Below are 16,854 nucleotides of genomic sequence, written 5' to 3'. Positions count from 1 at the left end.
CTCCGTCAGCACACTGGGCGCCATTTTTCCCTCACAGTTCTGCTGGAAGGAAGCTCCCTGGCTCTCCCCTGCAGACTACTCTACAGAAAAGGGTAAAAAAGAGAGAGGGGGGGCATTTAATTTGGCGCAGTATATAGTTTATATTAAAAAGCAGCTATAAGGGACATAACTCAGTTAGTCCCTGCCTTATATAGCGCTCTGGTGTGTGCTGGCATACTCTCACTCTGTCCCCCCAAAGGGCTTTTGTGGGTCCTGTCCTCTATATTGAGCATTCCCTGTGTGTGTGGAATGTGTCGGTACGGCTGTGTCGACATGTTTGATGAGGATAATGAGGTGGAGGCGGAGCAGATGCCTTTAGAAGGGATGTCACCCCCTGGGGGGCAGACACCTGAGTGGATGTGCTTATGGAAAGAAATGAGTGCACGTATAGACTCATTACATAAGAAATTTGACGACATGCCGACTGCGGGACAGCCGAGTTCTCAGCTCGTGCCTGTCCAGGTGTCTCAAAAGTCATCAGGGGCTCTGAAATGCCCGCTATCTCAGATGGCACAAGTAGATGTCGACACGGATACTGACACCAGTGTCGACGACGAGGAGTCAAATTTAATGCCCATTAAGGCCATTCACTGCATGATTGAGGCAATGAAAGAGGTGTTAAATAACTCTGATTTACATCCAGGTACCACAAAAAAGGGTATTATGTTGGGGAGAAAAAACTACCTGTAGTTTTTCCCCCGTCAGATGAATTAAATGAAGCGTGTGAAGAAGCGTGGGCTTCCCCTGATAAGAAATTGGTAATTCCTAAGAAGGTACTAATGGCGTTCCCTTTCCCGCCAGAGGATAGGTTACGTTGGGAAACACCTCCTAGAGTGGATAAAGCGCTCACACGTTTGTCTAAAAAGGTGGCACTACCGTCTCAGGATACGGCCGCCCTTAAGGAACCTGCTGATAGAAAGCAGGAGGCGATCCTGAAGTCTGTATATACACACTCAGGCATTATACTTAGACCAGCTATTGCGTCAGCATGGATGTGCAGTGCTGCCGCTGCGTGGTCGGATAAACTGTCAGAAAATATTGACACACTAGACAGAGACACGATTCTGCTAACAATTGACCATATCAAAGACTCAGTCTTATATATGAGAGATGCACAGAGGGAAGTCTGCCGGCTGGCATCTAAAATAAGTGCATTGTCCATCTCTGCTAGGAGATGCTTATGGACCCGCTTCCTCTTCCAAGTCCGCCGCATGACGGTGGGGCTCCACAGGCGGAGCCAGGTACGGTGGGGGCCCGCCTCATGAATTTCAGCGATCAGTGGGCTCGCTCACAGGTGGATCCCTGGATCCTTCAAATAGTATCTCAGGGGTACAAGCTAGAATTCGAGGCGGCTCCACCCCACCGGTTCCTAAAATCTGCCTTGCCAATTGCTCCCTCAGACAGGGAGGCGGTGCTAGCAGCGATTCACAAGCTGTATTCCCAGCAGGTGATAATCAAGGTACCCCTACTTCAACAAGGCCGGGGTTACTATTCCACACTATTTGTGGTGCCGAAACCGGACGGTTCGGTGAGACCCATTTTAAATTTGAAATCCTTGAACACATACATAAAAAAATTCAAGTTCAAGATGGAATCGCTCAGGGCGGTTATTGCAAGCCTGGAGGAGGGGGATTACATGGTATCCCTGGACATCAAGGATGCTTACCTGCATGTCCCCATTTACCATCCTCACCAGGAGTACCTCAGATTTGTGGTACAGGATTGCCATTACCAATTCCAGACGCTGCCGTTTGGACTCTCCACGGCACCGAGGGTATTTACCAAGGTTATGGCGGAAATGATTATACTCCTTCGAAAAAAGGGAGTTTTAATTATCCCATACTTGGACGATCTCCTAATAAAGGCACGATCCAAGGAACAGTTGTTAGTGGGAGTAGCACTATCTCAGGAAGTGCTGCGCCAGCACGGCTGGATTCTGAATATCCCAAAGTCACAGCTGGTCCCGACGACACGTCTAATGTTCCTGGGAATGATTCTGGACACAGTCCAGAAAAAAGTGTTTTTCCCGGAGGAGAAAGCCAGGGAGTTGTCTTCTCTAGTCAGAGACCTCCTAAAACCAAAACAGGTATCGATGCATCACTGCACGCGGGTCCTGGGAAAGATGGTAGCTTCTTACGAAGCAATTCCATTCGGCAGGTTCCATGCCAGGATTTTTCAGTGGGACCTGTTGGACAAGTGGTCCGGGTCGCATCTTCAGATGCATCGCTTGATAACCCTGTCCCCAAGAACCAGGGTGTCTCTTCTGTGGTGGCTGCAGAGTGCTCATCTTTTGGAGGGCCGCAGATTCGGCGTACAGGACTGGGTCCTGGTGACCACGGATGCCAGCCTACGAGGCTGGGGGGCAGTCACAAAGGGAAGAAACTTCCAAGGACTATGGTCAAGTCACGAGACTTCCCTTCACATAAATATTCTGGAACTAAGGGCCATTTACAATGCCCTAAGTCAAGCAAAATCCCTGCTCCTACACCAGCCGGTGCTGATCCAGTCAGACAACATCACTGCAGTCGCCCATGTGAATCGACAGGGCGGCACAAGAAGCAGGATGGCAATGGCAGAAGCCACAAGGATACTCCGATGGGCGGAAAATCATGTACTAGCACTGTCAGCAGTGTTCATCCCGGGAGTGGACAACTGGGAAGCAGACTTTCTCAGCAGGCACGACCTCCACCCGGGAGAGTGGGGACTTCATCCAGAAGTCTTCCAAATGATTGTAAATCAGTGGGGTCGTCCACAGGTGGACATGATGGCGTCCCGCCTAAACAAAAAACTAGAGAGGTATTGCGCCAGGTCAAGAGACCCTCAGGCGATAGCTGTGGATGCTCTAGTGACACCGTGGGTGTACCAGTCAGTTTATGTGTTCCCTCCTCTACCTCTCATACCAAAGGTATTGAGAATAATAAGAAAGCGAGGTGTAAACACAATTCTCGTGGTTCCGGATTGGCCAAGAAGAGCGTGGTACCCGGAACTTCAAGAGATGATCTCAGAGGACCCGTGGTCTCTGCCGCTCAGACAAGACCTGCTACAGCAGGGGCCCTGTCTGTTCCAAGACTTACCGCGGCTGCGTTTGACGGCATGGCGGTTGAACGCCGGATCCTGAAGGAAAAGGGCATTCCGGAGGAAGTCATTCCTACGCTTATTAAAGCTAGAAAAGAGGTTATAGCAAATCATTATCACCGCATATGGCGGAAGTATGTTGCATGGTGTGAGGCCGAAAAGGCCCCAACAGAGGAATTTCAGCTAGGTCGATTTCTGCATTTCCTGCAAGCAGGAGTTAATATGGGCCTAAAACTAGGCTCCATTAAAGTACAGATCTCGGCTCTGTCGATTTTCTTTCAAAAAGAACTAGCTTCAGTACCTGAAGTTCAGACATTTGTGAAAGGAGTGCTGCATATTCAGCCCCCATTTGTGCCTCCTGTGGCACCTTGGGATCTCAACGTGATGTTGAGTTTCTTAAAATCACATTGGTTTGAGCCACTAAAAACCGTGGATCTGAAATATCTCACGTGGAAAGTGGTCATGTTATTGGCTTTGGCTTCAGCCAGGCGTGTGTCAGAATTGGCGGCTTTATCATGTAAAAGCCCTTATCTGATTTTCCATATGGATAGGGCAGAATTGAGGACTCGTCCCCAATTTCTCCCAAAGGTGGTGTCAGCGTTTCACCTGAACCAGCCTATTGTGGTGCCTGCGGCTACTAGGGACTTGGAGGACTCCAAGTTGCTAGACGTTGTCAGGGCCCTGAAAATATGTTTCCAGGACGGCTGGAGTCAGAAAATCTGACTCGCTGTTTATCCTGTATGCACCCAACAAGCTGGGTGCTCCTGCTTCTAAGCAGACTATTGCTCGCTGGATTTGTAGTACAATTCAGCTTGCTCATTCTGTGGCAGGCCTGCCACAGCCAAAATCTGTAAATGCCCATTCCACTAGGAAGGTGGGCTCATCTTGGGCGGCTGCCCGAGGGGTCTCGGCTTTACAACTTTGCCGAGCAGCTACTTGGTCAGGGGCAAACATGTTTGCAAAATTCTACAAATTTGATACCCTGGCTGAGGAGGACCTGGAGTTCTCTCATTCGGTGCTGCAGAGTCATCCGCACTCTCCCGCCCGTTTGGGAGCTTTGGTATAATCCCCATGGTCCTTTCGGAGTTCCCAGCATCCACTAGGACGTTAGAGAAAATAAGAATTTACTCACCGGTAATTCTATTTCTCGTAGTCCGTAGTGGATGCTGGGCGCCCATCCCAAGTGCGGTTTATCTGCAATACTTGTACATAGTTATTGTTAACTAAATCGGGTTATTGTTGAGCCATCTGTTGAGAGGCTCAGTTGTTTCATACTGTTAACTGGGATTCATACGGTGAGTTGTACGGTGTGATTGGTGTGGCTGGTATGAGTCTTACCCGGGATTCAAAATCCTTCCTTATTGTGTACGCTCGTCCGGGCACAGTGTCCTAACTGAGGCTTGGAGGAGGGTCATAGTGGGAGGAGCCAGTGCACACCAGGTAGTCCTAAATCTTTCTAGAGTGCCCAGCCTCCTTCGGAGCCCGCTATTCCCCATGGTCCTTTCGGAGTTCCCAGCATCCACTACGGACTACGAGAAATAGAATTACCGGTGAGTAAATTCAAATTTTAACCTTTCCTCCTGAGAGCAAATGTGATATCCTAGTCAAGCCTGCCCGTTTCCATCTGGCGGCAGCACCTCCTCCAATACCCGGTACAAACCATGGGTTGTTAAGAAGCGGAGAAAAGGAGGGAAGTTGACGAAGAAAGACCCAATTTATAACGTAGTGCTCTCCATAGAGCCAAAGTGGGTCCAACCGTCAAATGAGAGGAGTGGCCAATGGTTCTAATCCAGGGCACTGCCTGTAATTGTAGTCCCGGGGACCTTCTCTCCAAATCTACCCACTGTTTAGAGCTGGCACCAGGTCGCGACCAATCCAGGACCCTATTCAAAATCGTGGCCTGATAATATGCCGATATTATGGGTAACTGTTGGCCCCCATGGGCCCTCCTATAAAATAAGTAGCAATGTTTGAACCTGGGTTTCCTGCCACCTCAAATAGGCTTATCGCCTTATGTGTGTCAACCAGAAACTGATGGGGACCTTCAAGGGCATAGTTTGGAAAAGATACAGCAACCTTGGCAGGATATATATTTTCACAATGCTCATACGGCCTAACCAGGAAAATTTCTGCTGGAACCACTGCGTCATTTACTTGCGCAACTTCCACATTAAAGGGAGATGATTTAAAGTGACTGTAGTAGAAAGCGAGGAGGGGATCAGAATACCTAAATACTTAATGTATGTGGGGTGCCAGGTGAAGGGGGGAAACACAGCCCTCAGGGAGGAGACTAATTCAGTAGGGAGGGAGAAATTAAGAGCTGTCGATTTTAGTATCATTAATCCTAAAATTAGACAACGCCCCAAAACGTGAAAACTCCCTTTCATAAGGTTAGGTAATGACACAGCAGGGTCCGTAACGACCGCCAGGAGGTCCTCTGCAAACAATGCAATTCTATGTTCACTTTCACCCACTTTCAATCTATTGATATCAGGGTTCCGCCTAATGGGCCCCTCCATGCAGACAACAAATATTAAAGGTGACAACGGGCATCCCTGTCTAGTCCCATCAGAGATGGTTATCGGGTCGGAAAGTATTCCGTTCACCCGCACCTGTGCCGAGGGAGCCCGGTATAGTGCCAAGATTTTTTGCATGAACACCTCTCCCAGGCCCAGTCTTCGCAGTGTTGTCTCCATAAAGACCCAGTCTATACGGTCGAAGGCTTTCTCGGCGTCTATGGAGAGAAGGATCATAGGAGTCTTAGCCGAGCCTGCATGGGCTATCAGGTCAATCACCTTTTATGGTGTTGTCCCTTGCTTGCCTACCTCAAACAAAGCCAACCTGGTCCGAGTGTATCACTTCTGGCAGCAACAAACAGGCGGTTCGCTCTGAGTTTGGCATATAATTTAACATCTACGTTGAGGAGGGAGATTGGTCTGTAACTGGACGGCAATGATGGATCTTTACCGTCTTTAGGAATGACTGCGATGTGGGCTCCTAAGGACTGATTCGAGAAGGGGGCCTGGGGAGAGACCGAGTTACAGGCACGGAGCAAAAGAGGGAGAAGTTTATCTTGAAACATTTTGTAATAAGATATGGGCCCCGGACTTTTACCAGACTGGGAGGACTTCAGGGCGGACATGAGTTCACCGTCAGTAAAAGGATCTTCAAGGGCTGAAATCATAGCTGGGGAGAGTGACGGGAATTTAATCTCCTCTAGGAAGTCCTCTACTGCCTTCTCATGTACTGACTGCTCACACTGGGAGCGCGGTGATGTCAAATTATAGCGATCAGAATAAGCATGAAAGATCTCAGCCATCTTATTGTCAGAAGCATGAGACACACCAGAGGAGTCCTTAATCTCTTTAAGATAAGTTAGGGATCTTTGAGCTTGAAGGGCACGAGCAAGAAGCTTCCCAGGTTTATTACCCCACCTATGGGATTTATGTCGGCAGCAGCGAAACGCTCTGCGGGTGCCTTCATTCAGTAAACTATTTAGGGATGGCCGAGCCTCTTGCAGTTCTGCTAACACATCGGAAGATTAGATTTATGCGCAAGTTCCAGTCTTTTAATTTTAGCAAGTAGGGCTTCCCGGCATTCATGTTTTTGTTTCTTGAGGTGGGAACCCAGTTGGATGCATTTACCCCTAATCACGCATTTATGGGCTTCCCACACAGTCACTGGGGAGACCTCGTCAGTCATATTAAGAGCAATGTAATCCTCATTAGCACCTTTCTATTTGGGCCTGACAGTCTGGGTCTCTAAGAAATTGCTCATTATATCGCCTTTGGTGCGGAGGAGGGTGGCGTAAAGATAGGATAAGAGTAATGGGGACGTGGTCAGAGCCAACTATTTGTCCTATTGTGGCATCTACAAGAGAATCAAGAGTTATGGTCCACACAGAGATAATCAATACGGGTATAACAATTGTGCTGGTAAGAATAAATTGTGTAGTCTCTATCCTTAGGGTGGAGCAGTCGCCAGGTGTCTATTAGTTGGAAGTCATGTAGAATTGATTTAAAGCGTTTAATATCGGTTAAAGAAGACCTGGGTGCGCCATTTGAGGTATCTAGGAGAGGCTCCAATGCCCAGTTAAGGTCCCCACCTACCACCAACACCCCTTCCAAAGTTTGCTCAACCAACTCCAAAGCCTCCCTCAGAAAACGGATCTGACCCTGATTAGGGAGATAAAGGTTTACAAATGTAAAAGTTTGGCCACTAATAGTAGCTTTCACCAGTAGGCCCCTCCCATCCCCAATAGGAACCTCCGATACATCACTCAATCGAACATGTTTGGCAAATAAAATTGCAACTCCCTTGGCCTTAGCTCCTGAGAAATCATTATAATATCCCTGCGGGAAATGACGAGTGTAGCTTTGGCGAGGCACCTTTTTTTAAAGTGTCTCTCCTGGAGGAACACCACGTCCGCTTTATCGGTATGTAGGGAGTGTAGAAGCCGGGCCCTCTTCTCTGGGATGTTAAGGCCTTTCACATTAAATGATACTAACTTCAAGTTAGTCATATTGACAAGTTACCAGGGAATCCCAACGCCACCAAAACACCGTATCGCCCATTTTACCTTGTTGAGAGAGTAACCACCCATAATACCTCATCCAATTGGGGGAGGGGGGGGGGGGAAATCACAAGAGGAAAGACAGGGGGAAGTAACGTAGACGATAAAAGACAAAAAAACTAGCTGTTAGTGCAGCAGCAATACTCTGCATCATTAGTCATGGGAAACCATAAACGGCATGATCTACAAATATATAGCAGAGCAAGGGGGGTCAGAGGGGAACCGAGATACATCGCCGTGTAACAGCATTGAAATTTAAACAAAATTAACCAGCAGACAGAGAAGCTCGAAGAAAGAAGAAAACTGAGTTAGAAGACTACGAGATCAAGTAGTGCGCTGAAAACTAAAGACAAAAAGGCATGACAAGTAGTATTGATCTAGTATAGAAGTGACACAACCTGAAAACCCAAAAACATGACCTGGCAGGAAGTGGCATTATTCAAGCAGCCATGAGAGGCAAACAATAACCTAAACAATCGCAGACAGCGAACTAATTAACCATCAATGGAAGGACACATCAAAAAGAAAAAAACATAGCAAAAACACATAAGTATGTCAAATAGTCACGTGTCCATGGAGAGTGTAACTTGAAGTCCAGCTTGCAGTTGTCATCCCGTGTGATCAGCGGCAGCTGCTGCAGTCGTAACTGTTTGATTCCCCGACTGTGTCAGCTCGCCGTCTCCTAGAATTACGGACTTTCTGCCACTGTTCCGCACGAGGTGGAGGTGATAATGACAGTTCAAATGGGTCCAGCCAATTAGGAAGACTCGGGGCAGGGATGTCTAGGGCCGAACAAAAGTCTTTTAACACCTTCATATTCCTGTAAAACAGAGGGTTCCTTTTGTAGGTCGCTTGAATAGATAAGGGTAATCCCCAGCGAAATTTGATGTTACGGTTTTTGAGTTCATCCGTGAGGGGGCGTAGAATATGCCTCTGTTGCAGGGTAGACCACGAGAGGTCCGGAAAAACTTGTATCCTGTGGCCATCAAAAGCAATGTCCGTCGCATGTCTGGCTGCTTTAAGAATCTCCTCCTCCTTTTCCTGAAAGTAGTGGAGTCTGCAGATAACATTGCGTGGTCTTTCTGTTGGGGCCCCTCTAGGGCATAAGGCTCGATGCGCCCTGTCAAACACCATCTGGTAGTCTGAGTCTGCCCCCAAAAGTTCATTGAATATTTTGGTCAGAACAGGTTCAACGTTTTGGGGTGTGACGTCTTCAGGCAGTTCCCGTATTCGCAGGTTATTCCTGCGCCCTCTGTTGTCAATGTCATTGAGTCTGAGGTCCATGGCTATCGGAGAGCGTGATTGGCGAGAAATGAGATCAGATATTTTAGAATCCGTCCTCTCAGAGCAATCCTCTAATGTTACCACACTATCGGCGACATGGGTGACAGACTGAATGGAAGAAATACAGGCCTGAATGGAATCCTGTATCCGTTGTTCCATGGACTGGAGGTCCTGCTGCAGGTCTTGGCGGGTGGGAAGAGACTGCAATTTAGAGAGAATGGCAGATAAGTCTGAGGATTCCACAATAGGAGTAGACGGTGGAGGGAGAGCAGGGGGTCCCGCAGCCACGTTATCGTCCATGGCACTGGAGAGTAAGGAGGGCGATGAAGGGGTAGACGAGGCAAAGTCGGGGCACTGGTGGCCGAAATAGTGTACGAAAAGCCATGGCTTGGGATGAAGTGGCTGGAGTATTTGACCATTTCTTGGAGGAACGTCTTCTCGGCATGATGCACGGTGTTAAGCGTAGTCAGAAGGAATTATCGTCGAGCTAAATATCAACATATAGGCGACATAGCACGTGTTCCCCTCAGCGTGGCCCGGTATGGTCATTGTAGTTTAACGTTCAGTCACCATGTTGTGAAGAGTAGAGTGACATTGTTGTAGAAGGCCGGATCTGGTCTATCCGGAGTAAAGAACGGGGAACAATTCCAGCATGGGAGGGCAGCCGCCACCGTGCCGAAGTGCTGAGGGATCCTTGTCTACAGAAGAGCAGAGCCAGCAGTGGGAGAGGGCTCCGTAAGCTCCTTGTTATAGTATGAGTCTGAAGGAAGGGTGTAATTCAAGAAGTCGCCACAGGAGGGAGCTCCAAGTCCTTCAATCAAACAAGGTATATGCAAGTGATGCTTGCTGTGTTTCCTGCAGGAGAAGGTAATGCTGAGCAATGGCACTTTATTCAGATGTGGAGGTCAAAACTCAAATTAGCAGGGTAGTTCCAGGACAGTGGTGCACACGAATCCAGTGTAACCCAGTAACTTTTTCTCATAAAAGAAACGTCAGTAGCCCGGATCCACCTCCACCATATAAGCTCCAGGGAGTGAGAGGCAGCAGTAAATGGAGGCGGGGGGGGGGGGAGGGGAGGGAGGGGGGTACAGCTGGGACACCGCACACATCAAAGCCCCAGCCACCCAATCACTTCAGCAGCTCAGTACCGGGTCCCCTGGTACAGTATGCAGGATCCCCCAGGCTCACCTTCACTGCGGGGGACGCATGCACTGCAGACCCGTATTCCAAGATGGCCACCACCCACGGATCCGGCCCCGGCCAGCAGCGCCCCGCGGGCCGCAGTGCAGGGAGAGACTGTCACTGTAGAGGGGCGGCTCACGGCGGGCAGGCGCCGCCTTGATCTCCGCTCCGTCCGGGCCGCCCGCAGCAGCAGGAGGGAGAGAGCCGCCGGTTCCCGTCGCCGCGTCAGAGGGGCAGATCGCGGCGCCTACAGCCGGGTTCCCACGCAGATGCAGCGGTCGTGGGCCAGGTGAGGATGTCTACAGCCAGCAACCGGGTCCGGGAGCGCCAGAGGGGGAGAGACAGGTCTGGACGCCGCTACCACGGCGCGTCTGGAGGTCCGGCGGGCCGAAGGCCAAATCGAGGCCCGGCTTCAGGGCCAAGTGTAGGCCACAGTTCGCGGGAGCTTCCACGTCGCTCCCCGACTCCGTGGCTTCGAGTGTGTAGTAGCAGGGAGGGTAGGGGGGAGTTTGAGAGGGAAGGATGGGGCAACAATAAGCTTTTTATAAGTGTGTAAGCCGGAGCACATCTGAAATGCAGCATCCTCAGCTGCCAGCCAGGCCCGGGATTGGGACAACACTTAACACTCAATATAGGTAAGTTTGTAACATTCTGTTATTTCATGTAAATAAAGTGCTTAGAAACAAATGTTTTATTACTATGTACACATTCTCTGCGGGGAGACTTGCTTAGCACAGTCACTGCAGAGGGACTTTTTGAACTCCACGTACTACAGTGTTTACGTGTGAGAAACCTACTATATCTCACTATGTATCTTGTCTTTATTTCAGTGGCGCATCAGCACTTACCTGTGGCTCCTATTAGGATTTCCTGTGCTTGCAGTAGTCCATGGGCTGGCTTGCTTCATCTCCTGGATCTCTGTCTTTCTTATTCCAATTTCTAAGATGAATGCCAGGGTTTTGTCCTCTGTGCTGCTAATGCCTCCAGAGCATGTACACATTTGCCGCACGCACAAGGTATGAAATTAAAGAGTCTGCAGTGCAGAGGCCTGACTAAAAGAAATTCATGACACCGTACAAAATAACTAGAGGGTGGGGTGTCGGGAACACCATCCCCTATTTCTCTGACGTCCTAGTGGATGCTGGGACTCCGTCAGGACCATGGGGAATAGCGGCTCCGCAGGAGACAGGGCACAAAATTTAAAAGTTTGACCACTAGGTGGTGTGTACTGGCTCCTCCCCCTATGACCCTCCTCCAAGCCTCAGTTAGGTTTTTGTGCCCGTCCGAGCAGGGTGCAATCTAGGTGGCTCTCCTAAAGAGCTGCTTAGAAAAAGTTTGTTAGGTTTTTTATTTTCAGTGAGTCCTGCTGGCAACAGGCTCACTGCAACGAGGGACTTAGGGGAGAAGAAGTGAACTCACCTGCGTGCAGGATGGATTGGCTTCTTAGGCTACTGGACACTAGCTCCAGAGGGACGATCACAGGTACAGCCTGGATGGGTCACCGGAGCCGCGCCGCCGACCCCCTTGCAGATGCCGAATAGAGAAGAGGTCCAGAAACCGGCGGCAGAAGACGTCTCAGTCTTCATGAGGTAGCGCACAGCACTGCAGCTGTGCGCCATTGCTCTCCGCACACTTCACACCAGCGGTCACTGAGGGTGCAGGGCGCTGGGGGGGGCGCCCTGGGCAGCAATGTAATATACCTATTCTGGCTAAAATATATCACATATAGCCCCTGGGGCTATATGGATGTATTTAACCCCTGCCAGGTTCCAAAAAAACCGGGAGAAGAAGCCCGCCGAAAAGGGGGCGGGGCCTATTCTCCTCAGCACACAGCGCCATTTTCCTGCCCAGCTCCGCTGCGAGGAAGGCTCCCAGGACTCTCCCCTGCACTGCACTACAGAAACAGGGTAAAAACAGAGAGGGGGGGCACTTATTGGCGATATTTATAATATTTGAGCTGCTATAAAGGGAACACACTTATTAAGGTTGTCCCTATATATATTTATAGCGCTTGGGTGTGTGCTGGCAAACTCTCCCTCTGTCTCCCCAAAGGGCTAGTGGGGTCCTGTCTTCTATCAGAGCATTCCCTGTGTGTCTGCTGTGTCGGTACGTGTGTGTCGACATGTATGAGGACGATGTTGGCGTGGAGGCGGAGCAATTGCCTGTAATGGTGATGTCACCCCCTAGGGAGTCGACACCAGAATGGATGGCTTTGTTTATGGAATTACGGGATAGTGTCAGCACGCTACAAAAGTCGGTTGACGACATGAGACAGCCGGCAAACCAGTTAGTACCTGTCCAGGCGTCTCAGACACCGTCAGGGGCTGTAAAACGCCCTTTACCTCAGTCGGTCGACACAGACCCAGACACTGACACTGAATCCAGTGTCGACGGTGAAGAAACAAACGTATTTTCCAGTAGGGCCACACGTTATATGATCACGGCAATGAAGGAGGCTTTGCATATCTCTGATACTGCAAGTACCACAAAAAGGGGTATTATGTGGGGTGTGAAAAAACTACCGATAGTTTTTCCTGAATCAGAGGAACTGAATGAAGTGTGTGATGAAGCGTGGGTTACCCCAGATAGAAAACTGCTAATTTCAAAGAAGTTATTGGCATTATACCCTTTCCCGCCAGAGGTTAGGGCGCGCTGGGAAACACCTCCTAGGGTGGATAAGGCGCTCACACGCTTATCAAAGCAAGTGGCGTTACCGTCTCCTGATACGGCCGCCCTCAAGGATCCAGCTGATAGGAGGCTGGAGAATACATTAAAAAGTATATACACACATACGGGTGTTATACTGAGACCAGCAATCGCCTCAGCCTGGATGTGCAGTGCTGGCGTGGCTTGGTCGGAGTCACTGTCTGAAAATATTGATACCCTGGATAGGGACAGTATTTTACTGACTATAGAGCAGTTAAAGGATGCATTTCTTTATATGCGAGATGCACAGAGAGATATTTGCACTCTGGCATCAAGAGTAAGTGCGATGTCCATATCTGCCAGAAGAAGTTTATGGACGCGCCAGTGGTCAGGTGATGCGGATTCCAAACGACATATGGAAGTATTGCCGTATAAGGGGGAGGAATTATTTGGGGTCGGTCTATCGGATCTGGTGGCCACGGCAACGGCCGGAAAATCCACCTTTTTACCCCAGGTCACCTCCCAGCAGAAAAAGCCGCAGGCTTTTCAGCCACAGTCCTTTCGTTCCTATAAGAACAAACGAGCAAAAGGACATTCCTATTTGCCCCGAGGCAAAGGAAAGGGTAAGAGACTGCAACAAGCAGCTCCTTCCCAGGAGCAGAAGCCCTCCCCGGCTTCTACAAAGGCGTCAGCATGACGCTGGGACCTTACAAGCAGACTCAGGGGCGGTGGGGGGTCGCCTCAAACATTTCAGCGCACAGTGGGCTCACTCTCAGGTGGACCCCTGGATCCTGCAGGTAGTATCTCAGGGTTACAGGTTGGAATTCAAGAAGTCCCCTCCTCGCCGTTTCCTAAAGTCTGCTTTGCCAACGTCTCCCTCCGACAGGGCGACGGTATTGGAGGCCATTCACAAGCTGTATTCTCAGCAGGTGGTAGTCAAGGTACCCCTCCTACAACAGGGACAGGGGTATTACTCCACGCTATTTGTGGTACCGAAGCCGGACGGCTCGGTAAGACCGATTCTAAATCTAAAATCTCTGAACCTGTACATACAAAAATTCAAGTTCAAGATGGAGTCACTCAGAGCAGTGATAGCGAATCTGGAAGAAGGGGATTTTATGGTGTCCTTGGACATCAAGGATGCTTACCTTCATGTTCCAATTTGTCCTTCACACCAAGGGTACCTCAGGTTCGTGGTCCAAAACTGTCATTATCCGTTTCAGACGCTGCCGTTTGGATTGTCCACGGCACCCCGGGTCTTTACCAAGGTAATGGCCGAAATGATGATCCTTCTTCGAAGAGAAGGCGTCTTAATTATCCCTTACTTGGACGATCTCCTGATAAGGGCAAGATCCAGAGAACAGCTGGAGGTCGGAGTAGCACTAACCCAACTAGTGCTCCAACAACACGGGTGGATTCTGAATTTTCCAAAATCTTAACTGATCCCGACGACACGTCTGTTGTTCCTAGGGATGATTCTGGACACTGTTCAGAAAAAGGTATTTCTTCCGGAGGAGAAAGCCAGGGAGTTATCCGATCTAGTCAGAAACCTCCTAAAACCAGGAAAAGTATCTGTGCATCAATGCACAAGAGTCCTGGGAAAAATGGTAGCTTCTTACGAAGCGATTCCATTCGGCAGATTCCATGCACGAACTTTTCAGTGGGATCTGCTGGACAAATGGTCCGGATCGCATCTGCAGATGCATCAGCGGATAAAATTGTCCACAAGGACAAGAGTGTCTCTGCTATGGTGGTTGCAGAGTGCTCATCTGTTAGAGGGCCGCAGATTCGGCATACAGAACTGGGTCCTAGTGACCACGGATGCCAGCCTGAGAGGCTGGGGAGCGGTCACACAGGGAAGAAACTTCCAGGGCGTGTGGTCAAGCCTGGAGACGTCTCTTCACATAAATATACTGGAGCTAAGAGCAATCTACAATGCTCTAAGCCTGGCAAAACCTCTGCTTCAGGGTCAGCCGGTGTTGATTCAGTCGGACAACATCACGGCAGTCGCCCACGTAAACACAGGGCGGCACAAGAAGCAGGAGGGCAATGGCAGAAGCTGCAAGGATTCTCCGCTGGGCAGAAAATCATGTGTTAGCACTGTCAGCTGTGTTCATCCCGGGAGTGGACAACTGGGAAGCAGACTTCCTCAGCATACACGTTCTGCACCCGGGAGAGTGGGGACTTCATCCAGAAGTCTTCCACATGATTGTGGTCCATTGGGAAAGACCAATGGTGGACATGATGGCGTCCCGCCTCAACAAAAAACTGGACAGGTATTGCGCCAGGTCAAGAGACCCTCAGGCAATAGCTGTAGACGCTCTGGTAACACCATGGGTGTACCAGTCAGTGTATGTGTTTCCTCCTCTGCCTCTCATACCAAAAGTACTGAGAATTATACGGCAAAGGGGAGTAAGAACGATACTCGTGGCTCCGGATTGGCCAAGAAGAACTTGGTACCCGGAACTTCAGGAGATGCTCACGGAAGATCCGTGGCCTCTACCTCTAAGACGGGACCTGCTTCAGCAGGGACCGTGTCTATTCCAAGACTTACCGCGGCTGCGTTTGACGGCATGGCGGTTGAACGCCGAATCCTAAGGGAAAAAGGCATTCCGGAAGAGGTCATCCCTACCCTGGTAAAAGCCAGGAAGGAGGTGACTGCACAACATTATCACCGCATTTGGAGAAAATATGTTGCGTGGTGTGAGGCCAGGAAGGCCCCGACGGAGGAATTTCAACTGGGTCGATTCCTACATTTCCGGCAAACAGGATTGTCTATGGGCCTCAAATTAGGGTCCATTAAGGTTCAAATTTCGGCCCTGTCGATTTTCTTCCAGAAAGAATTGGCTTCAGTTCCTGAAGTCCAGACTTTTGTAAAAGGAGTACTACATATACAGCCCCCGGTTGTGCCCCCAGTGGCACCGTGGGATCTTAATGTAGTTTTGGATTTTCTCAAATCCCATTGGTTTGAGCCACTCAAATCGGTGGATTTGAAATATCTTACATGGAAAGTAACCATGCTACTGGCCCTGGCTTCAGCCAGGAGAGTGTCAGAATTGGCGGCTTTATCGTATAAAAGCCCATATCTGATTTTCCATTCGGACAGGGCAGAACTGCGGACGCGTCCTCACTTTCTGCCTAAGGTGGTTTCAGCGTTTCACCTGAACCAGCCTATTGTGGTGCCTGCGGCTACTAGCGATTTGGAGGATTCCAAGTTGCTGGACGTTGTCAGAGCATTGAAAATATATATTTCAAGGACGGCTGGAGTCAGAAAATCTGACTCGCTGTTTATACTGTATGCACCCAACAAGCTGGGTGCTCCTGCTTCTAAGCAGACGATTGCTCGTTGGATTTGTAGCACAATTCAACTTGCACATTCTGTGGCAGGCCTGCCACAGCCTAAATCTGTCAAGGCCCATTCCACAAGGAAGGTGGGCTCATCTTGGGCGGCTGCCCGAGGGGTCTCGGCATTACAACTCTGCCGAGCAGCTACGTGGTCAGGGGAGAACACGTTTGTAAAATTCTACAAATTTGATACCCTGGCTAAGGAGGACCTGGAGTTCTCTCATTCGGTGCTGCAGAGTCATCCGCACTCTCCCGCCCGTTTGGGAGCTTTGGTATAATCCCCATGGTCCTGACGGTGTCCCAGCATCCACTAGGACGTCAGAGAAAATAAGATTTTACTTACCGATAAATCTATTTCTCGTAGTCCGTAGTGGATGCTGGGCGCCCATCCCAAGTGCGGATTGTCTGCAATACTTGTACATAGTTATTGTTACAAAAAAATCGGGTTGTTATTGTTGTGAGCCGTCTGTTCAGAGGCTCCTACGTTTGTCATACTGTTAACTGGGTTCACATCACAAGTTGTACGGTGTGATTGGTGTGGCTGGTATGAGTCTTACCCGGGATTCAAAATCCTTCCTTATTGTGTACGCTCGTCCGGGCACAGTATCCTAACTGAGGCTTGGAGGAGGGTCATAGGGGGAGGAGCCAGTACACACCACCTAGTGGTCAAACTTTTAAATTTTGTGCCTTGTCTCCTGCGGAGCCGCTAT

General features: G+C 49.6%; 1 protein-coding gene across 2 annotated transcripts in view; it reads left to right on the top strand.

Moving 5' to 3' along the window:
• Positions 1–16,854, top strand: part of LOC134932375 (uncharacterized) — a 287,377-nt gene that overhangs the window by 116,452 nt on the left and 154,071 nt on the right. For both annotated transcript variants that reach the window (XM_063926742.1, XM_063926741.1), the window contains one exon: positions 10,984–11,169. In XM_063926742.1, the coding sequence (XP_063782812.1) occupies positions 10,984–11,169 (186 nt within the window). The remainder of the gene's footprint in view (positions 1–10,983; positions 11,170–16,854) is intronic.

Source organism: Pseudophryne corroboree, chromosome 6, assembly GCF_028390025.1.
Source record: "Pseudophryne corroboree isolate aPseCor3 chromosome 6, aPseCor3.hap2, whole genome shotgun sequence".
NCBI lineage: Eukaryota > Metazoa > Chordata > Amphibia > Anura > Myobatrachidae > Pseudophryne > Pseudophryne corroboree.
Note: the sequence above shows the minus strand (reverse complement) of the source record. Positions and strands in the feature narration are given on the sequence as shown.